The sequence below is a fragment of the Zingiber officinale genome, chromosome 7B (assembly GCF_018446385.1).
Source record: "Zingiber officinale cultivar Zhangliang chromosome 7B, Zo_v1.1, whole genome shotgun sequence".
Taxonomy (NCBI): Eukaryota; Viridiplantae; Streptophyta; class Magnoliopsida; order Zingiberales; family Zingiberaceae; genus Zingiber; species Zingiber officinale.
In genome coordinates this window covers 29099624-29123434 of record NC_055999.1, presented here as the reverse complement: position 1 = coordinate 29123434, position 23811 = coordinate 29099624, and the positions used below count along the sequence as shown (strand labels likewise).

At 40.8% G+C, this 23811-nt stretch overlaps 2 protein-coding genes across 2 annotated transcripts; both read right to left on the bottom strand.

The window, feature by feature from the left end:
- Positions 1-2603: 2603 nt before the first annotated feature.
- LOC122005619 (ARF guanine-nucleotide exchange factor GNOM-like) lies at positions 2604-7626 on the bottom strand. The gene is made up of 2 exons (XM_042560727.1): positions 6494-7626; positions 2604-6403 (listed from the first exon to the last, which is right to left on the bottom strand). The coding sequence occupies exons 1-2, from the start codon at positions 7202-7204 to the stop codon at positions 2840-2842; spliced, it is 4275 nt and encodes a 1424-aa protein (XP_042416661.1). The 5' UTR covers positions 7205-7626; the 3' UTR covers positions 2604-2839.
- Positions 7627-17938: 10312 nt separating this feature from the next.
- On the bottom strand, positions 17939-23565 carry LOC122005617 (calcium-dependent protein kinase 10-like). Its single transcript, XM_042560726.1, has 7 exons — positions 22286-23565; positions 21179-21322; positions 20905-21057; positions 20671-20786; positions 19194-19361; positions 18389-18613; positions 17939-18314 (listed from the first exon to the last, which is right to left on the bottom strand). The coding sequence occupies exons 1-7, from the start codon at positions 23085-23087 to the stop codon at positions 18201-18203; spliced, it is 1722 nt and encodes a 573-aa protein (XP_042416660.1). The 5' UTR covers positions 23088-23565; the 3' UTR covers positions 17939-18200.
- Between the last annotated feature and the right edge of the window lie 246 nt (positions 23566-23811).

Below are 23811 nucleotides of genomic sequence, written 5' to 3'. Positions count from 1 at the left end.
CGGTTGGAACCTCTCATCTTCAGGCTTGCCATCTCAGTTTAAGGCTTGTTCTACAAATATATATACTCTGAAACTAGTTATCGCCTGCATAATAATTGTGTTGAAATCCAGTGATAATTTCATTACTAAAATTTCCTTAATCATGGAGAGAGGGGGTTAAATTATATGTTTAATTCCAGAAAATGGTCAAAAAAATATTCTGACTCAAGGACTGAAATACAGCCCTCTCAAAAGCAGGAATATTTTCAAGCGTTCCTGTCCAGAAATAATTTGAGAAAATATTATACATAGAAATTAAGGCACCAACAAGGGAAGCACACAGAGCAACTGTAAGTGTTATGTTTTTGTAACAACCATTATGTACCGAATCAAACATAAATGCCAATCAAGTTTCCAAGGTACCTAAAAATCACAGGTTTTGTTTGCTTTGAAAATAATTCAACAAATGAACATACTTCTAAGTGGGCAAGTTCAATGGTCTCAATTTTTTCTTTATTTTCATTTGGAATATCAAACTTCAAAACTTAACTCATTACAATTTGTAATCCAATATCTACACCTTGAATCCAGCTACTTGCACTCAACTTGAGTAAAATTGATATTGATTCATAACCAAAATATATATGTTCATGTTATCCACTAATGACAAAGCATAAATTAATATTTGTTTCATTTCATTAAGAATTGAAATAAAATGAGTAATATGAATTTTCCTTTCAAATGCTTGACATAGAGAAATCATTGTCATCAAATCAAATGGAAAGCAACTTAGACATGGTACTACTTCTAGGTTATTACTAAAATATCATTTTCATTGTCATTTTATATATCAGCGTGATAACATGACAAAATATTATTCTTCTCAATAATTGTTCAAGTGTCAAATTCACAGTTGGCTATCATCAATTTTGTGTCTCTATTTGATAAGATATTTTTTCCTTCTATAACATGGTCAACTTTGAGATCTCATTGTGTTCATACCTCTATAGCATAATACAAAATCCATTATTCTTTTCTTCCTTTTATATTATTCTGCTTTAGTTTATACTATATTGCATTTAATTAATTTATTTTTTAACAGGTTGAATTTGGTTTTGATCGGGTTAACTTTAAATGATTTTTCTTTTTTAGAATTGTCTAAATAAGATTCAGATGATGATCAAATTATCATCATGGTACTTTTTATTTTCAATTCGTATGTAAGAATTGTATTGTTTTATATGTGGATCATATCGAATCATATAATATGTATTATGAATCGTATGATTTTGATAACTACCTCGATTAACAATCTACAACTATGTCAATTAATAATCTGCTAAGCAAACCCACATCAAACAACTTAGATTGTCAACCACCAAGAAGTGGCTTTCCATTAAGAACTAGTGTTTCTAAGAGAGGTTGGAAATGATGAAGAAGAGACGAGGAGAATAGTTGAAGAAATTTATTACTGAAATAATCAGGATGGGACTCATCCACAATTTGTAAGGTAAGTCAAGACTTGGCAGCAGATTTGAAGACTTTTACCTACTTAATAAATTACATCTTCAAACTGCAACTAAACCTTACCAACTTTTATACTGTTTTACTCCAGTGGATGGGAAAGGTGAAGGGTCAAAGGAGGAAGAAGAAAAGGAGGGGAAAGGATGTGGGACGAAGCCAAGTTTCTTTACCTGAGAGATGGAAGAAAAGGGAAGGAGAAAACAAGGACCAAATCATTGTACTTTGTATTCTTCACCAGAGCTTTATAGGTTGTTTGCATTTTTATGTTTTTCTGCACCATAGCCCATAGGTGTCCTGTCCTTCGGGAGGAAGAGCTTGAGAAGAAAGGAGCACTTGTGTGTGTGTTTTTTTTAGTTGACACCAGGTATCCAGCTTACACCGACTAATCCTAGGGTGACTGGCCCAGCTCCACGGAAGTTTTCCACCGGCCATCACACTAAATCTTTGTGTTTCTCTTCATTTGCTAGACTTGTTTATCTACCAAATTAAACAGTGGAAGGGTATCTCTACTTATGTTCCTTTCTACTCAAGTAACACAACCTTAGAAAATGAAAAATTGATCACCTAAACCAATAGACATGTTGGATATTTTTAATCGTACCAAGTTAGATTAACATACGACTTAACTACATTATATATAAAGATTGTTTAGCCAACACACCCTTATCCTAAACACTCCTAAGCGACCCTCACAAGTCCAGGCGTCCGAATGCCCATCTGGGTGCCCGATTCCCAAAAGTGAATAGGGGCAACTGCGCCCAGACTTGTGAGTGTTGTCCAGGAGGAGTGTGCAGGATATATATATATATTCAACTACCATAATTTGCAGGATACAATGAACTGAAAATAGACAAAATTTGTTTGACATCTTAGAAAGATGAGCCAAATTGCCTGTATTACATATAATGATATCAGAAATACCAAAAATTAATTTTAATTCACATTCTATAAGAAGTATATTGACATTGAGAAAACAAAAGCATGCGACGTAAAAAAGATGAATGCAGAGATGATCTTACAGATTGCATCTGGAGGAGTCACTGGCAGAAAAATTTAGCCTTTAATCCATTAGTACCTCTTTGCTCATCCAAATCTTTAACAAACTCCAAACTTTACATGGTAGTCAAAGAGAACCAATTCAGCTTAAGACTCAGCTATGATCGTCCCGCAATGAGACTTCACTCAAGCAATCAATGATCCAAAAGAACATGACACCATAAGTGTCTAAAAGTTGATGACCACCACATGTGAGAAATAAACAGGAGCGCCCCCTTTGAGAGAATTTTTATGCCTCTTACAATAAAATGAATCAGAAGGACCTCGCAACAACTCCAGCCTAACCAACAGAGGGCTCAGCCACTAGCCTAGGGCTACTCAGATCAGCCTGAACACCTGAATGTAATTGTTCCATTTCCTGAACAGGTAACAATTCAGACTGCAATAGAGGTGCAATATTGTTTATATGAAGCCATGTCAACTCCCACAAGTTATCTTCATCTGTGGTGCTCCTTTCTGAAAGGATTCCCTTTGATTTCATGATCAACAGAATGTTCTTGAGAAGTTCAGGAATCAGTTCTTGTAGTTTCTCACTTTTCCTACCTCTCACCTTAACTTTCATGTACTTCTCCATCCGCTCAATGACCCCTAGCCACAGCTTGCAGAAACTACTTTGCTGAGAAAGCTCTTGAACTAGCTGCAAAAACACTCTTGATAGCAACTTCATGGCATGCGTAAGTGTGCCCTCCATGTTCCGGTAATCTTTTGGCGACTGGTTTTGTACAATCTCCAGTAAATCATCAAGCACAGTAAATATAACTTGATCAAAGGCCCACAACCATGTTGAGGGTAACAGGCACATTCCTTCTGCTCCTACCAGGCATTTCTGCAAAGATAACAAAGCATGATTCCTTACTTTCTCTCTCTGATCCAGGCAGATCTTTCTCAGTGCTTGGATAAGCCTTTCCCACATCTCTCTAATTCCGTCTGAAATTTTATCAGCTTCCTCACCAGCATCTCTAGTCTCACGAGACCAGCAAAAAAGACAATTAAAGGATTCTGCCATTAGATCTATTGCTCGTACTGATCTATCTGTTAGTCCAACACGAGATTCTGCAAAATGACGTGAAGCTTCAATCAAAAGGATATAGTTGGCCGGTGAAATGTGAGCTCCTTCAGACATAATGAACAAAAGTGCTTCAAAACCCACTTCTGAAGCTTCTGGGTGGCGAGCTGTGATAGAAAGCAGTGAAATTATGGTCCGCCAACCAACCTGAGATTTCATATGGGTTGCATTAGCCTTCACAAGCCGTGCGATTTCCTGAGTAATATTCTCACAATAAGCATCTGCAACACGTGCATCAAGCTTTAAAACCAACTGCAGTGATCTTAAAAGCTCATCAACCAGGTTCTCCTTGTAAGGTAGTAACCTCTGGCAAATTCTTAGGAGTCCAAAAACTGCCTTTTCCACAAGAGCACAAGGTACTGCAGTAGACTGAACTATATTGGCTATGTGCTCATATACACCTTGCCAGAGGAGTCCAATTCTATCTCGATTGTTTAATGTGATAGCAATAAGTAGCTCCAAGCAAAAAACTGCAGTTTCTTCATCATCAGGTGAATTGGTAACTTTCTGAGGATGACCGGCTACAGTAAGGGCCCTAGCAATCTGCATTAGTGAATCAGCATGTAAAAACTTGCTTTCCATGAATATACTGTCAATGTGACACTCCTCTATTATCTGCAGTGTCCTCTGATGAGCAGCAAGCTGCTGTTCATCTGGTTCCAACCTTTTATCTTCAATGTCAAAAGATAACAGCTGGGTAAATCTCCCCATCAACCCAGAGGATTTACGGGGAGTGACCATTTGAACTTGAGAGGTAGAAAGTGAGTTAGGAACAAGCTTTCCATAGACTAAATCTAGAGAAGTTTCAGAATCGTCAGCGGCATCACTGGTAATGCAAGCAGGAAGAAGACCCAATTTGTGCAATCTTAGTATGCAATCAAGGATATTTCTCCAGCCATTACGTATGCAGTCTCCATATGAATTTGCTATACTGAAAACTGTCTCAAGCGCTAATCTAGCTTTCATGTCATCTGCAAATATGGTCACTGGTTCCTCAAAGAAAGATGAGTCCAAGAGGGTTGTGAATTTGCATAGGGACACTACTAAATCATCTAAAGCATCTTCTAGATGGTAGTGTGCTGAGATCTTTGCCACAGTCAAGAAGCCATCTATACATGTCAAAAGAATTTCTTCATGTTCTGCATTATCAAAAACTACTGAGATAGCAGCAACAGTGGGACCTGACATGATTGTAAACATTTGAAGATCAAGGAGAGGACGGGAATCGCAAACAATATAAGGAGACATCTTCTTGGACTTTCGGATAAGATTAATCCAACGGCTGTGATACATTTCTGAAAAACCAGAAACCTGTTCAGGAATTGTCCTTATCTCATTCCTGCATATTGAGTGATAGAGTTCTGATAAAAACTCCCTTGGAAGATCATTTCCACCATTAATGCGACGATTATTCCGTATAAAATCCTCCTCAGTCATCTTCTTCTTAACCTGGGCATTATGTTGGTCAGTATTGAGCATTATAAGTGAATAAGCCAGCACAAGGGCAGCATCCTTGTCAACAAGAATCTCTGGTGATTGTTCAAAGTATCGCTCTGAGAAAGCCTCGAGTACCCTCTGAATCTTCTGAGATTCACCAGGCAACCGGAAGGTATCTAGAAAAAGGCGAAGAGCGGTATCCAAATTCAAATTCTGGAAATCAAAAGTGCGGACAAACTCATGAAGCACCTTCACACAAAATTCATCATGATTTCCCAAGTAATCCCCCACAAGGTTTTTATCCAATCCAGCTGTATATCTGAAGAAGCATGCCACACTATGGGGATCCAGATTTTCAGGCACGAGGTGAGTTCCTTTAAGAAACTCTAACCCTTTCTTGGGGTCTCTATTGAAATGATCAGCAACAATCATTAATCTTCTTTTGATGTGCTTCATATGATTGACAAACCTTACCCACTGGTTTGGGTCAGAGTTGTCTTCACATTTCAATGTCCAAAAGGGAGAAAATACCTCAAGTTCTAATGTAGTTTGTTCTGAAGAAAGAGATGCATTTTCAATCCTATTGGACATCTCCTTAACCATGGCAATCAAACCATCCAGTGCAAGAAGATGTGTGGAAGCAAGAGGGCAATTAACAGGAAATGCACTCTTTGATAGAAGGTTAGCTAATTCTTCAAAGACATTGCTTGAAGATATGTCACAATCAAAGTTGGCATACATTTCAGCCATAAATGTTCTCTGCCTGCAGAAGTCCACAAGAGCCTCCATGGCTACCTCTTGCTGATGGTATGTAGCCCCATATCGGCTTTGTGCAACCCTCAAGATAACACAAGAGAAGAATGCCTCGAGCTGCAATTTGAGTTCAGTACACAATTGCCTATAGAGGTTCAGAACTATGCTGCAAACCATGGACAAAATAAGTGGACTCATGGACAACCCAAGCTGCATCAAATTCCTAAACAACTCATCTTGTATCAGTGATAGTAACTTCTGATGCTGGTTTATTGATGAACCCCCTAATTCAATAACTGAATTAATCATTCCAAGAGCAAAAAGTGGCACATCCTCATAAATAGCTATCTGATTTGTTCCACGAGTTATCCCGATATGCTCATCTATATTCAAAAGGGAACATAAAAAGTGGAATATTTCCAACATGCAAGGGATTCCATACGGTTCTACTTTAATTTGCTCTCCATTTGGAGCTTCTTCTACTGGTGAATGGCTATCTTCCTCACCTGTGCTCGCAGGTCCAACACTAGCATTTGCGTTATCTTCTTGGTTGATCCCAAAAGTTTGGTCCTTGTCAACTGCACCCATCTGCAAAACCAAATCATCATTTGATATTCAAAAGGGAACATGAAAATAAACTACCGAAACTTTTTCCTAGTTTATTTCCTTAGTAAGTACCTCTGGCTTGACAGAAAGAGATCCGGCACCAGCCTTTAGATCAGGCAAGCGTGAGAAGATGCATCGGATGAGCTCGTGCATGGTCTGACGCGAGAACCTCTGCAGCAGCTCCCCCTTCGTGCCCGCCTGGTGGACAACACGGAAGCACGTGTTGACAACCGTGCAGACATGCTGATTGCTGAGCACAGAAGACGCTCGGCTCCGCATTATTGCAAGCAGGACCTGGAGGATCTTCATCAACACAGCCTCCTCAGACGCCGGGTCCGTCACCTCAAACCTGCAGCTGGTGACCGCCTCGACCACCAAATGCATAGCAGCATCCACACCGATACCAGCCTCCGGATCCAGGGCGTCCAGCATAAGGATTTTGTAGATTGAGGACAGTGCGACGCCGGTAATAGGGGCACTCGTCTCGTCGGAGCATACCACGTCGAGGAAAGGTCGGAGATAGAGGGAAGGTTCAATGGAACTCCAAGGGCTGAGGGCGTACCCCCAAGAAAAGACCTGCCGGCGAAGTGACTTGAGAGAACGTATGAGGGAGTGTTCCAGTCCGGCGTCCTCGTCGGGGGAACCATACCGGCTGCCCCACCGAACATTCCGGCGCATCACGGCGAGAACAGCGCTCACCTCCGAGCATATCACGCAGGCGAGGTCCCCCGCGTCTGGAGATGCAGCATCGATGGCGGAATTCTGGATCCCTCGGCGGCCCATCTTGGTAGGAAAGATTGGATCTTTGAAATCAGAGGGCTAAAAAAGTATCAGCGCCAGAGGGATCCGAGGGGGATCGGATCGGGAAGTGATTGAAAAGATTAGATCTCCGCGGGAAGAGAAGTCCGGCAGATCTAGGGATGGAAACAAGAAATAGAAAGAACAAGTGGAGATCAGAGGTTTATCGAGGGATTAATGAAGATCGAGGATGAGGAGGGAACTCCGACGATGAAACGGAGACGCCAACGACGAGATCTCCATGAGGAAGAAGATACCGAGGGAGAGAGAGAAAGAGAGGCGCTTCTCTCGCTCTATTTTTTTCTCTCAATTTCTTTATGATTCTTTTTTTTATTTATTTGGACAAAATTTTAAGCTTAACTGCTCGAAAATTACAACTTCGAAAATATCACAAATTTTTGGGCTACAGTGGAAAGGGCAACTCTCTAGTAAATAATTTCGATAAAAATTTTAATTTCCTTTTATCTCAAACATGTGTAGTTTTCTTTATTCTCTTATACTTAATTTTATATATCTTTTACAAAAGAAAAAAAAATGTGTTTAAAGAAATATAGTTAAGACTTTTGCTAGCATTTATTTTTATTATATTCTTTACTTAATATTAAAGGGGAGCGCAATAGTAATGACCTAATGGTCAGGGATTTAATTCATAAAATAGATTTTTACCATATAAAATAAAGTTACATATAATAGATTATTCTATAAAATCCCACATTAATGAAAGTTTCACGGATACTCTAGTTTTTTTAATGTTTTATTTAATATTAGTAAATATATAAGTAATTTTTTAATCAAAACTTTACATTTATTTTTCAAAATCTCTATTTTAAAATTTATAATTATTTTTTAAAATATTATTATAGACTACATGTAATAAATGAAATAAATATTCTGTAAGTCAATTGGCTTTTTTAGTATGCATAAGTTATTCAAATTTATTTAATATATGTGATCCTGTCCGAAAGTCGATGAGATAGAATGTTAAAGATGTGGAGATTCCGTTGACCGTCCATAGACTTCGCTCTGCCCTACAAAACAGATGACGTCAGTGTCGTGCTAGGGAAGGGGCCCCCGGCGTTGGCTCTCCGATGCTCAAGTCAGTCATCGACGATGATGTAGAAGGTGGAGCAACAAGAATGAACACTGTAGCGCAAATAGTATATATCGCATACCTCCGTCAATACTTGGACCCCCTTTATATAAGGTTCCTGTAGCGCGCGTGCACGTTTCCCCAGACGATCACGCTTCTTAAAGTTTCCCCTGAAAAGACTTATCGAGCATATCTCTGATATGATAATGGAAGCTTTCGTCGTACGATCTCCTTGTCGACCACATCTGGTGTCAGCGACACTAACTCCCAAAAGAATGTCGAGAGATAACACCATGGGTCCGTTGCTAGGCCGAGCGGGTTAGTCGCTCGGCCAGAATTTCGTTGCTCCTGTGTCCCGTCCGCTCGATCGGAGCTTTGTTGTGCTTATGCCGCGTTTGCTCGGCCAGAACTCTGTTGCGCTTGTGCCGAGCCTTGTTGCCAGGCCGAGCCCTGTTGCTAGGCCGAGCAGGGTAGTTGCTCGGCCCGGATTCTGCATATCGTCTCCTCCTTCCTTTGGCGTCCAACACCTCATTGAGCGTTGGCTGTCTGACGCACCTACTTGAGTCAAAGGTGGGGTCAGACCGGAACCTTCTCCCCCGGTCAGAGCATTGATCGCCCGATCGACCAATACGCTTATCATCCGTTTGGTCATATGACACCTGAACGTTGACCACCTTGACTTTGACCTTCATCGTGGCAACCAACTCATGTCAGGTGGGACCCTCCTTATCGCTGCATCACATGCCTCCCCTCAAGTCTAGTCGAAGGAGGCTGAAAGTCTGACTAACTGGGCAAATGGTCAATAATGCTTTTCTCACCCGATCGGCCTATAACATTTCTTAGCCTCTGATCGGACCGACATAGTCCGTCGGTCGGCCTGTTGAAGGTTGTCCATACGTCCGCTTTATTATGTCGATCAGCACCATGAACATCCAGACATAACCTTTTCTTGCACTTCTTAAATCCCTGCCCATTATGGCTGAGCGCACCTCCATGCCTCTTAATTGCCTTCATTAAATGTCATCTCGTGGTCAGGCGCCATGTGTCCCACCTGCAGCCGCCGCATGCTTAACGTGACAGGCGGATATCTACAAGTGATGTGACCTTTAGTGTTTTGAATTCAACGGTCAGATTTTTGCCTAGGTTTCCGCAACCTAGATCGGACGGCTCCAGTTGACCGACCCCCGAAGTTTATAAATCCATGTGTGTCACCGCCCTCCCTTGCGTGTTTCCATCTTCGAGCTCTCCAGCGACATTCCATCTCTGCTCCTTCGCGATTTTCTTCCTCCATTGCTCTCCCGGGGACATTCCAATAAGCTTTCCTTCTCTCTAATAGCATCTTTTCGTTGCCTTCTTTACTTTTTGCGATGGCGAGTTCTTCACAGCCTCTCGTCGTTGTCCCTAGGCCTTGGTACACCTCTACTGAGTCCAGGTTTGATGTCGGCGACGTTGAGAGTCTGACAGCCGCTTATGAGTTTCCTTCCGATTACCAAGTTCTTCTTCCTTCTCCTTCCGATGGGCCAAATGCTCCGTCGCCCGGCTGTCTTTGTTTCTTTAGGGATCAATTTATCGCCGGTCTGCAGTTTCCCATCTACCCCTTCTTTCCTGCCGTATGTAAATATTTTCGCATCTCTCTTCATCAACTAGTGTCGAACTCCTTTCGGCTGCTGTACGGGTGGTGATTTTGTTCCGCCTGCACGACATTCCTCTCACTCCCCGACTTTTTCATTATTTTTATTATCCCAAATTGTCTGAGCTGGGGGCTTTTCTTTTCCAAGCCCGAGTGAGTTTAGTTTTCTTCGATAAAATACCGACCCTCAACAAGCATTGGAGGGAATACTTTTTTGTGCACCTTCTCGAGCGGCCATACTTTCTGGCCGGCTGGCAGCTTGAAGTGGTGAGTCAGCCTCCAGTAAAACAATACAAGAGCCTCAATGCAGCTTTAATGCTGCCGATCAGAAATATGACATCCACAAGTTGTCGCCGATAAGAAATATGACATCCACAAGTTGCCGCTGGAGGGCGTCCTCTACGTTTTCGGCTTGAGTTCGATCCACACAAGGCTTCCATCCAGCCTAGGTATGCAGCTTTTTCACTTCTTCCTTTGATTCTAACTGATTTGTCGAGAATATAGATTATTTAGGAAAGCTCTGAGGTGTAAATTATTCCAATCAGCTGTCTTGATTATTCTTAGCAAGTTTTGGTTATTCTTAGCAAGTTTTAATTATTCTTAATTATTTATCTAAATCAGTGATTATGCTGTAAATTATTGAGCTGTAATTATACTGTAAATTATTATAAATACAATCTCAATAGAAAAGATTATTATTCCCTCAAGTCATCTCTTTCAAGTTGGTATCAGAGTCATCCTTCCCTGTCCAGAAATTTCTTTGTGCCTTGAGCCAAAACCATGTCTGAACACTCCAGCGAATCCACCACCATTCCTCAGTCCTCCTCACATCCTGCCCAGATAACCACCATCAAGCTGAACGACAACAACTTCTTACGATGGTCGCAATCAGTGAGAATGTATATTAGGGGTCGAGGAATGATGGACTATTTAACGGGTGAAAAGAAAACTCCATCAAAAAAAGACCCAATGTATGCTACATGGGATGCCAAAAATTTCATGGTAATGACATGGCTCGTAAATTCCATGGAAGAGGAGATTGGCGCAAATTATATGTGTTTCCCTACGGCATATGAATTATGGGAAAACATAAATCAGATGTACTCTGATTTGGAGAATCAGTCCCAAATCTTTGAGTTGACTCTCAAACTTGGTGAATTGCGGCAAGGAGAAGAATCAGTCACCAAGTATTTCAACTTCTTGAAGAGGATCTGGCGGGACCTTGATCTCTTTGATGCATATGAGTGGAAGAATGTTGAAGATGGACAGTACGACAAGAAAACAGTGGAAGACAGTTGTATCTTCAAATTTTTAGCTGGCCTCGATATTGAGTTCGATGAGGTAAGAGGAAGAATCATTGGTAGGAGACCACTACCATCCCTCAATGAAGTCTTCTTCGAAGTTAGAAGGGAGGAGAGCCGGAGGAATGTTATGCTTGGCAAGAAAGGACCTACGACTATCATTGAAGGTTCTGCCCTTACCTCTACAGGCTCAAACATACGCAGAGGCACTGCCAATCTACGTAAACCAAAAGAAAAGTCAGTTCTGTGGTGCGACTTTTGCAACAAGCCATGTCACACTCGAGAAACCTGCTGGAAAATTCATGGCAAACCCGCTATCTTTAAAGGTAAATCAGGGGAGAAAAATGGACGTATCTTTCCCACTGTGAATGAAGCAATGACTACTGCTAACACCGTCACAAAAGAGCATCTGGAGCAACTTCTAGCACTGTTAACTTCAAACCCATCATCCAGTACTCCTAATGTTTCTGTGGCGCATACAGGTAACGAAATAATTGCCTTTTCGTGTGGTTTCGGAATTTCTGCTCCATGGATAATTGATTCTGGAGCATCTGATCATATGACCAATTCCTAGAAATTGTTAAAATTATACTCACCCTGTCCTGAAAATAAAAAGGTTAAGATTGCAGATGGAAGTTTTTCACCTATTGCCGGAAAAGGTTCAATCCAAATTTCTGAGAATATAGATCTTAAGTCTGTTCTCTATGTACCTAAACTTACATGCAATCTTCTTTCAGTCAGTAAATTATCTAAAGACTCTAACTGTCGTGTAGTTTTTTGTGACTCACATTGTACCTTTCAGGACCGGAGCTCGGGGAAGACGATTGGCAGTGCTAAAATGGTGAATGGCCTTTACTACTTTGAGGACATTTTACCTAGTAAGGAAATTGTTCAAGGACTTAGTAGTATTAGTTCTCTTTCTGTTTATGATCAAATAATGGTTTGGCATTACCGTTTGGGTCACCCTAGTTTTTCATATATGAAACATTTATTCCCTGATTTGTTTAAAAATATGAACCCCTTAGATTTTCAATGCGAAAGTTTAATTCTTGCAAAAAGTCCTCGTAAAACATGTCTCTAGACCTTACCTTGAATCAAAACCTTTTTACTTATTCCACAGTGATGTGTGGGGACCTTCAAAGGTAACTACATCATCGGGACAAAAATGGTTTGTAAGCTTTACCGATGACCATACTCGACTATGTTGGGTATTTTTGATGAGAAACAAAAATGAGGTTGAGAAATTTTTTAAAGAATTCTACAATTTGATTGAAAACCAATTTCAAACAAAAATGAGCATTTTGATAACAGATAATGACACAGAATATTTCAATCAATCTGTAAAAAAAATTTTGAGACAAAAAGACATCTTACATCAATCAACCTGTCATGATACTCCAAAACAAAATGGAGTCTCTGAAAGAAAAAATAGGCACTTACTTGAAGTTGCTAGGGCCATAATGTTTTACATGAATATTCCAAAGTACTTGTGAGAAGATACAATTCTAACAGCAACTTATTTGATTAATAGGATGCCTACTAGAGTTTTAAAATACATCACTCCGTTGCAATGTCTGAAAAAGTACTTCCCTGAATCTCGCATCAATTCTGATTTACCCCTTAAAGTATTTGGTTACACACCGCTTATGTACACATACCTAAGAGATCACGGTCAAAATTAGATCCTAGGGCAGAAAAATGTGTTTTTATAGGCTATGCTGCAAATCACAAAGGCTACAAATTCTTTAATCCTCTAAAAAAAAGGTTTTTTGTAACAATGGATGCCACTTTCATGGAAACCATACCATATTTTACCAAAAATTTGATTCAGGGGGAGAATCTAAGAGAACCAAATTTTTGGGATATAACTAGAACTCTTCCAAATTTGGTTATTGACTAGCCTCCAAAACTCAAAATGAAAATAATGGGGATTCTGAACCCATAATTGTCAACCATGAAATTGATCTATCAGAAAAGGAAATACTTCGAATGGAAAAAATTGAAATATTCTTGAACCTTTGGTTTATTCTAGGAGAAATGTCCTTGGAAGAAATAGAGATGAATTAACCATTCCAGCACAAGCCTCATTGGAAGCCCCGGGTGAAGGAACTCTGAATACTCCAGGTACCTCTTTTTCCCCTAACTCACATGAAAACTCCACTTTACCTATTATTCTTGAGTCTACTAGCCCAACCTCAATTGTTCCGCAAGAAAATGACCTTGACAACCTTGACCTTCCCATTTCTTTTCGAAAAGGTACCCGAACCTGTACCAAACATCCCATTGCCAGATACATAACTCATGATCATTTATCCGAAACACATAAGACATTTACTATTAATATTTCAAAACTTGTTGTACCTAGAAACATTCAGGAAGCACTGGAGGACAAGGATTGGAGATTAGCAGTATTTGAAGAAATGAATGTCTTAAAGAAAAATGGTACTTGGGAAATTGTTGAAGCACCTAAGGATCAAAAGATAGTAGGGTGCAGATGACTCTTCACTATAAAGAGTAAACCAGATGGGAGTGTAGAGAGATATAAGGCAAGGCTTGTAGCAAAGGGCTTTACGCAGACATATGGAATAGATTACCAGGAAACATTTGCTCCTGTCGCAAAAATTAACTCAATTCGAGTTCTTCTATCACATACGGTCAATCTCAAATGGCCCTTATATCAGCTGGATGTTAAAAATGCCTTCCTAAATGGAGATCTAGATGAAAAAGTACTTATGAGCCTCCCTCCGGGTTTTGAAAGAAAGTTCCGAGTCGGAAAGGTGTGTAAACTGAAGAAGGCCTTGTATGGTCTAAAGCAATCCCCAAGTGCATGGTTTGAACGCTTTGGCAAAGCTGTGAAGAGACTTGGTTATGTTCAAAGTCAAGTTGATCACACCATGTTTTACAAACACTCAAAGGAAGGTAAAACAACTGTGCTTATTGTATATGTTGATGATATCATCCTAACAGGGAGTGACAACAAGGAACTTGAAGAACTTAAAGGAAAGCTTGCAAAAGAATTTGAAATCAAGGACTTCGGAGTGTTAAAATACTTTCTTGGCATGGAGTTTGCAAGGTCCAAGGAAGGTATATTTGTCAACCAACGAAAATATGTCCTTGACATTCTGACCGAAACTGGTATGTTGGGATGTAAGCCAGCTGAGACGCCTATGGAGACTTATGTCAAGCTACAACCAACAGAGGCAGAATTAGTAAAGGAAAGGGAGCGCTATCAAAGACTTGTCGGGAGATAGATTTATTTATCACACACTCGACCTAATATAGCATTTCCAGTAAGTGCAGTTACCCAATTCATGCACTCGCCTGGGCCTGAACATTTCGACGTTGTGTATCGGATCCTAAGGTATTTGAAGAGAACACCCGATAAAGGTCTTTTGTTTAAAACCCGAGGACATCTACAAGTTGAAGCTTACACTTACGTAGACTGGGCAGGAAGTCTAACTGATAGAAGGTCTACTTCGGGATGTTGCTCGTTTGTGGGTGGTAATTTGGTCACTTGATGTAGCAAGAAACAAAATGTGGTAGCTTGAAGCAGCGCAGAGGCTGAGTTTAGAGCCTTAGCTCATGGGATATGTGAAGTTTTGTGGATAAAGAGACTATTATTGGAATTGAAGATATCAGAGTCGGCGCCAATAAAGATGCACTGTGACAACAGAGCAGCAATTTCAATTGCACGCAATCCAGTACTTCATGAACGCATAAAGCATGTGGAAGTCGAGAAGCACTTCATCAAAGAAAAAATAGACAATCATGTGATTAGTGTGAACTATATCTCTACCATTGAACATGTAGCTGATCTACTTACAAAGGGGCTACACAAGAAACAATTTGAATGTTTAGTAAGCAAGTTGGGTATGGAAGATATCTTTAAACCAGCTTGAGAGGGAGTGTCGAGGATATAGATTAATTAGGAAAGCTCTGAGGTATAAATTATTCCATCCAGCTGTCTTGATTATTCTTAGCAAGTTTTGGCTATTCTTAGCAAGTTTTAATTATTCTTAATGTTTGTCTAAATCAGTGATTATGCTGTAAATTATTGAGCTGTAATTATATTGTAAATTATTATAAATACAATCTCAATAGAAGAGATTATTATTCTCTCAAGCCATCTCTTTCAAGTTGATTTCTCTTCTTCTTTTGCAGCTGACATCATGCTGCGTGCGCGTCTGGCCAGAAAGGCCAAACTTACGGACGCTGAGATCAATGCGGCGGTCGTGGCCCAATTAGAGAGTTGTGATTTGCAGCCGATCGGCTCACAAGAAGATCTGCAGGGCGAGAGCGAAGGGGCTCCCACCTTAGTAAGCGAAGGGATATCCAGTCGGACGTTCAGCGGTGGAGCGGTTGGTGGACCATACCCTCCTCCCGAACGGTTACCGGTGATTCGGGTTAAGAGGGCGTCGGATTCGGCCTCATCTGGGGAACCATTGATAAGGCGCAAGAGGCGCCGGGCAGAGACTTCATCGTGATCCACTTCCTCGGTGGTGCGGACCCCTCCAGAACTAGCCCGCGCCCTTCCGTTGAGCGGGTTGAAACCTCGAACCCCGCTCCAGCCCCGACGATTGTTCCCCTTACGTCGTCTGATCGATTACCCTCCCTCTCCGGTTTGCCATATGGAACTGTTTGCGCGTCGCTCATTGCTTTCATGTTGCCGCCCTTGAAGATTAAAAAGTCTAGCATCCATCCGACGCTATCGTCTCAGTTGTCCGACAGAGCAACCTCAGCCCAATCAACCCCTAGCAGCCAGCGCCACATTATAGCGGTTCTACATCTCCCGACCGAGAAATGGCGTGAGTCGAATGGCGTTGAATCCCAAGCCCCCGAGCACCAAATAATCATTCAGGGGTCGCTCACACAGATATGGGTTGACGCCTGAGCCCGTGCAACGGTCATGCCTCCGGGGGCGCTCGCGGATAGCCACACCCAGATGTCTACTGAGGTAAGTGTTGTATTTTCCTAATTTATCTCCGATCGATGCTTATATTTTCCTGGTTACTCGCTGTATTGGGTAGAGAGTCTGGCTATGTGCCAAAAGCTTGCCTTTTTAGAGTAGGAGGTTAAGTAGTTGAAGGCGTCGAGCGACCAATCATCTGTTTCTCAAGAGCGGTTGGAGCAGATGAATATTGAGATGACTCAGCTAAGAGTCAATCTGGCTAAGAACATCAAGCTGCTGGAGGCGGAGAAAGGAAAGAACACCGAGCAGGCCACCCAAATAGCTCAGCTTAATAAACAGGCCAACACCTTTGAATTCAAAATCCATTCGCCCAACACCAGGAAACTCCGGGCTATTGAAGATCTAGAGATCAAGAATAAAGAGTTTCGGATGTTGGCTCAAAACTTGAAGGATACTAAGGCTGCGCTGAAGGCCAAGAGGGATGGACGGTTGGTCGAGCAGACTTCAACGAAGACCTAGCTCGACGCCGAGGATGAAGAGTTGGCTCGGTTGAAGGAAGAACTTCAGGCCTCCCGAGTGGCCCTAGAGAAATATCAAGGAGCTGAGTCGAGTAGGTTCGAACTCATGAAGCAAGCCTACATCCGTTCAGAAGTTTTTAATGATAAGGTCGTCGACCGGGCATTTCGTTTGTTTGACCTGGCAATCGAAGGGGCGTTCGACCAACTCAAGGAAGGCGGCTACCTCCCTGCTGCTCTATCGAGTAAGGTCATTGATCCTGTCTGAAAGTCGATGAGATGGAAAGCTAGGGATGTGGAGATTCCGTTGACTGTCCGTAGATTCCGCTCCGTCCTGCAAAACAAATGACTTCAGTGCCGAGCCAGGGAAGGGGTCCCCGGCATTGGCCCTCCAACGCTCAAGTCAGTCACCAGCAATGATGTAGAAGGCAGAGCAACAAGAATGAACATTGTAGCGTAAATAGTGTATATCGCGTACCTCCGCCGATGCTTGGGCCCCCGTTTATATAGAGTTCTTGTAGCGCGTGTGGACGTTTCCCCAGATGAGCATACTTCTTGAAGTTTCCCCTGAAAAGACTTGTCAGCCAATACCTTAACAAGTCGAGCATATATCTGATGTGACAGTGGAAGCTTCCGTTGTACGATCTCCTTGTCGACCACGCATGGTGTCAGCAGCACTAACTCCTAAAAAGATGTCGAGAGATAACACCATGGGTTCGTTGCTAGACCGAGCGGGTTAGCCACTCGGCCAGAACTTCGCTGCTCCTGTGTCCCGTCCACTCGACCGAAGCTTTGCTGCGCTTGTGCTGCGTCCACTCGGCCAGAACTCTACTGCACCTGTGCCGAGCCCTGTTGTCGGGCCGAGTGGGGTAGCTGCTCGGCCCGGATTCTGCATATCGTCTCCTCCTTCCTTTGGTGTCCAACACCTCATTGAGCGTCAGCTGTCTGACGCACCTCCTCGAGTCAAAGGTGAGGTTGGACCGGAACCTTCTCCCCCGGTCGGGGCACTGATCACCCGACCGACCAATACGCTTATCATCCGTTTGGCTATATGACACCTGAACGTTGACCACCTTGACTTTGACCTCCATCGTGGCAACCAACCCCTTCCAGGTGGGCCCCTCCTTATCACCGCATCAATATGAATTAGAGAGAAATCCGTCTATCTCCTAATGAGCATAGCTTGAATGAGGCATGAATACAAACTTTAAGATCATTTCAAAAAATAATAAGTTAAGAGACCATGTAGTTATTTTACCAAATAGAACAAGAAATTGGGAGATAAAAGAATCCACTAATTAATCGTATGAATACAAAATTCAGTTATTGATACTCATTGCAATTGTAGTAGCTCCATGGATCTTTACAAGTAATTGCAAGCTCTGTGTGGATTCTATGAATGCAATAGGAACAATACTCTTTCTCCCAACCTCTATTTTGTTCTTTTTTCCATTTCTCCCAACAAATACAATGACAAATCTAGGAAGAAACTTCGATAAATTTAACAAAAAAAAAAACAAACATTCGAAACGAGCTTTAGGGCGGCCTCCTAAAGCCAATGTTGAAAGTATTTTGTAATCCTTTTTTGCCCAAGCCAGCATTGCCCTTTTGCATCATTGCCACAAATTCATTATAGTCGATGCGTCCATCCTGCAAGATTACCATAATGAATACATCATCGCGAGATTTGTAAGTGCAAAGAAGATGGCAGTGAAATAGCATACGTTATCTTGATCTACTTCTTTGATCATTTCCTCCAGCCGAACATCTTCTATACCAAACTCTTCGCAGGCTTGTTGTAGCTCGTCCGCAGTTATATAGCCACTGCTGTCTTTATCGAAATATTGGAAGGCTGCAAACAAATGGTCCTCTTTCTCTATCTTATTTAGATGCATTGTAGCAGCAATGAATTCATCATAATCTATAGTGCCGCTGTTATCGACATCTGCCTGAAATTCACATATCAACATAGAGAAATTAATGTCATCATTGTCATCTTCAAATAACTGCGTCAATTCCAACTAGTTTAGGTTGGCTATATGAATATCAACTCTCCATTAATAGGTTCAATTCTTCTATGTCTACGAACATCTTCCTATTATCACAATCTATTGCAGCTCATTTATCGTCTATTAAAGCTACATTCTATAATGTATGAAATTGCAACATCTAGTATAAAATTTGCGCATGATTTAAAGAAAAGTAGACATTTTTTAGCAAACATAGACTTGCATAACAATGTAGTAACATAAAATGGGAGAAGCATAGCAAACTTAATGCATTACAATTTTTAAAGGACAAACTTATCTAGAAGAAAATTGGAGGCAAGAATCTAGGATCTTAGTTCCCGCCTATGAATCAATTTTATGTTACTATCTACAATGACTTGGAAAAAGATTGGTGTTATATATTCTAAAGTAACAATGGCTGATTTTATTCGACTTTGACAGATAAGTGCAAAGTAAATGTGAACGATAATCATAGAAAACCTAACACAATAAAATCAATAACTATTACTATACAACTTACTGATTGCATCAGTGCAACAATTTCGGATTCAGTAAGATTGGCACCCACTCTTTCTAATCCAACCTTGAGTTCTTCAAAAGTTATCTGTCCACTATTATCTGTGTCTATCATCTTAAACATCTCTTTGAGTCCAGCGATTTCCTCCTCAGAGAGGTTTGAAGCAATAACCTAGATAGGAAAAGAGAAAGAGAAGGGAAATTGTAGGAAACATATCAGTCAGTGCAAAGAATGAATAGCAAATATGCATTTAGTATGCATGATGTTTTTGAGAGAAAAAAAAAACTAATGGCCATATCTGCATCCATGTTCAATATTTTTCATTAAATTTTATTTTTCATTAAGCTGTACCACTGAAGTGTTGCACTTTTTTTTGGTCACTTCATTTCCATGGAAGCAATTTTCTTGAACAGTGTATCATGTAAGAAATCAGTCATGGATTAACACATGTAGATTACGAAGTTGTCATTTAACAAATTTAATATTTCAAATACTTCAACATAGATAAATTGACTACTTATCAACTCAAAGCAAACATCGCTTTGCAAATTCAGTGTTTCCTATGGCACTAGAACACTAAATTTTCAAGTTCAAGCCAACTTCATGGCAATTCAAAATCCAATCATATGAGATCTCGAGTCATTTGTGGCAAATTCAAATTCTAATTTGAGTTACTCAGTTGAAAGTTGGATCTCTATGAGTAGTCTAACTACATTCAAATTTTACAGTTTCTTTGAGACACTTGGTCAAAAACCACATTACATTAAATCCCTTTGAGTCATCTAATGCAAATTTAAATGCCACCAAGTCTTTAGAGTCACTCGATTGATAGTCAGATCCTTTAAGTCATCTAACTAAATTTAAATTCTACCGAGTCCTTTTCAGTTGTTTTGTAAGAAAAACCACACCAAATTGAATTCCCTTGAGTAATCTGATTAAAATTCAATTGTACTCAGTCCTTTGGAGTAACTCAGTTGAGTGTTGGATCCTTTTTGAGTCATTTGATTAAATCAAAACCTACCGAGCACCTTCGAGTCGCTTGATCAGAAACCACATCATATAGGATAAATTCAAATTCCACCCAAATTGAACACCCAATTCCAAGTTGCAAGCTTGTCAGCATGTCTTGCACCACTACTCAAGTTCAGAACCAGAAATATGCTTGAGTCTTCAAGCCTATCGCTAAGCCTCGGACAGGCTCCCCCACTAATCTCTACCAAATTTCTCAAACTATTCTAGACATTCCAAGTTTTGCTTTCCATGTAACGAATGCCATAATAATAAAATGTGTTGCATAATTGATGATTATTTCTTTGGCTCTTTGATAGAAGATTCTATAAATTTATTTAAAGATAATTAACGGGAGGACCTTGTCTCTATCTAAACTTTTAGAACCCACACAAATAATAAAGCCCATCACATGGGTGAAACATTTATTTGCAATCTTCAAATTACAATGTTTGGAGCAGCAGAGACTTACCCTGAGGGCCATCTTCTTGAGTTTATTCATTGCTGAAAATTGTTTCAAGCGAGTGAGGACTGCAGAATCCAGAGGCTTATCTGGAGCCACACCATCTACCTGGACCCAAGGATGGCCTGGAAAGTAATTGTATTATGTAAGTGCCATTTTAACTGAAGTGAAAAAGCAGGCTGACTTATCATATCTACTTCTGGGAAACAAAAATGGTAGTTTGCAGCTATGTACAAAACTCACATAGAACTTCATGGGCGGTCAACCGCTTCTTGGGGTCTCTAACAAGCATCCTCCTTACGAGATCCTTTGCACTTTCTGAGATGCTAGGCCATGGATCAGACTCAAAATCAAGTGTTCCATGCAAAACCTCCTCAAATATACCTTGCTCGGATTCTGGGAATTGAATCATAGGGTTGAAAGAGTAGGAATATATATACTAATAGTAAGAGTGTCAACAAATAGCTTTGAAGTGGCTCGACAATAGAACTGAAAATTAGTCAGGACAAATTCTCACCCGCCCAAAATGGAGGCACGCCACTAAGAAGAATGTAGATGATTATTCCAGCACTCCAAACATCCGCTTCTGGACCATAGAACTTCTTCAGGACTTCTGGTGCAACATAGTAAGGGCTTCCAACCACATCATTGAATTTTTCTCCTGAAAATGAATATATTCCAGTCAGAAATCAGCTAAATAAGGTGAAATTCTTCCCACACATTGTCTTATAGAAGCTAATAAACCTACAGTGAATCTATAACTGACATTTCAATATATCAAACAGAGTTATTTTTCTCGAGGTATACATGTGTATATGGAGAATGATCGAGTGATCTTGTCTTGAAATTCTTGTTCAATATTTTAAATACTAAATGTCAAGTTGACTCACATGGAACAAGACCAATTGACTCTTATGGAGCAGAAATAAAGATGAACATCTAAGAAGGAAATTTGCAGAATTATCTTTGATGCAATAATGTGAATTGGACCTATAGTTAGCTTTAACTACTGAACTTCCATTGTGAGCCATCCTTGACGCTCACTATCTGACTTTGAAGTAAAAAATATCATTACCAATGTTGTTTGTGCACCATCTTCTAATGATGACACATTTGTCAGGACAAACATCACTCATGCTAATTATTTTCTGATTCACCATGTTATAGTGTGACAAGCCAACAAGTTTTCTAACAATCAGAGAAACAATTCAAAAAAATTTGTGGAATAAAAACAAGAATGTATACAAGAAATGAGTGAACAACTGATTTGGATAGCTCTTTATTCTCACCAAGACGTAGGATTGATACTAACTTGAGATCCCCTGAAACCTTATTCACTACTATGATGTTTCTAAAATGATCATGAAATATGGCAGCTTGCTGATGGACTATGAACATCCACCTTGCAAATGAAAATTAAAAAAAAAATTTGTTTTAAATAGTCTAACATATCAACAAACAGATTCATTCATTCTCCTCCATTTTGTTCGATGTCGATCTGAGTTCAACTTTTAACACATGCTAGATCAAGGGTGAATCTGAATTTATCTAAAAATGCTTATTTGCAAAACCAACAAGCAGGAGTACTTCAAGGAGTTCATTTGTAGAAGGAAAGAAATATTACCAGGTCGAAAGAATATTGACAATCCAAAGTCAATGGTCTTAAGAGGAGCATCCTCCATCTGGTTTACAAAAAGAAAATTTTCTGGCTTAAGATCCCGGTGCATGACGCCCATGGAATGGCAAGCTTCTACTACTCCAACGATCACCCTCGCGAGCTCTGCGGCCTTCCTCTCTGTGTAGTGACCCTTCTGGATGATCCTATCGAAGAGCTCCCCACCTGCACACAGCTCCATGACCAAATGGACCGCCACTGCGTCTTCGTAAGCCCCTTTGATGGAGATGACACTGGGGTGGCCGGACAAGTGGTGCATTATTTGGATCTCTCTCCGCACATCCTCGACATCGTCCTTGGTGACCAGTTTCCGCTTCAAGATCGACTTGCAAGCGTACTCCTTTCCAGTTGCCTTCTCCGCACACAAAAATGTGGTACCAAATTGCCCCTGGCCAAGCTTCCTTCCTAAGCTATAAATCTCCTTCAAGTTATCGGTCTTGCGCTTCAACACTGATCCGGCCTGAAGGCCGGCGGAGCTCTCAATCCTCTTTAACTGGATCGGCTTCTTCGAAGAATCCGCCGGCGCCGCGTTCCCGAGGACTTCGGGGACTTCTGAGGGCTTCGAATCGGCTCCGCCGATCTTGATGGGTTCGGGAGCATCTGTGGCGACTACCGAAGAAGATTTTGGGGAATCGATGCCGGCGGCCGGGGGGAGAGGCTCGTTCTCGGATCGGGGGCGCCAAATGGTAGCTGAAACTGATTGGAAGAAGCCATTTTTCGTCAGGCTCGGCCCGACGCATGTGTTGCCCATGAGATCCGCCGCTCAAATCCCTCCTATCTCTCTCTTCAGCATCCGATTTGGGGGACCCTCAACGAGCATCCAAGATCTACTAACAGCTCAAACCTCACCGCTACAACACCACAATCCCAGCATCGAGCCGCAACCACAGAGGGAGAAAAAGCTTCCAAATCCAGAAACACAGGTAACAATCAGAACTTGCTAACCAATAACAGGAACAAATGATCAATAGAGGTAAAAAATGCTGGAAAACTTGAATCTTTGATTAGGAACGATAGTGAAACTGGACAAGAACAGCCAAAAAGATCTCGCAATTTTCAACGGAAAAGGTAACTCGAAGAAGACGGATGGATTGGATAATAAAGAACTAGGAAGAGGGCAAAGATCGAGATGATGGAAAGCGGAAGCAGGAACCCGTCAAGAAATCAAATGCCCATCCAATCCGCCTGCTCGATAGCGAATTGCCACAAGACGAAGTGGAGGAAACGACGCCGAAATAAAGATAAAAAAAAAAATGAGCTCTGTTGTTCACTCTTATGCCCCTCCTTAACTTTGCATTACCAACCCCGTACAAATTATATTTACAAAGCGAAATAATTTGAATTAGACGCCTGTAGTTTATTGCTTGTCAGATTTTGCAAATTAAACTTCTATTAAATCCATCCTATCCAAATCAAAAACTTAATTAGAATTTTGATGATAATTTTAATATCATTTTTATAAATCTTTTTATGAT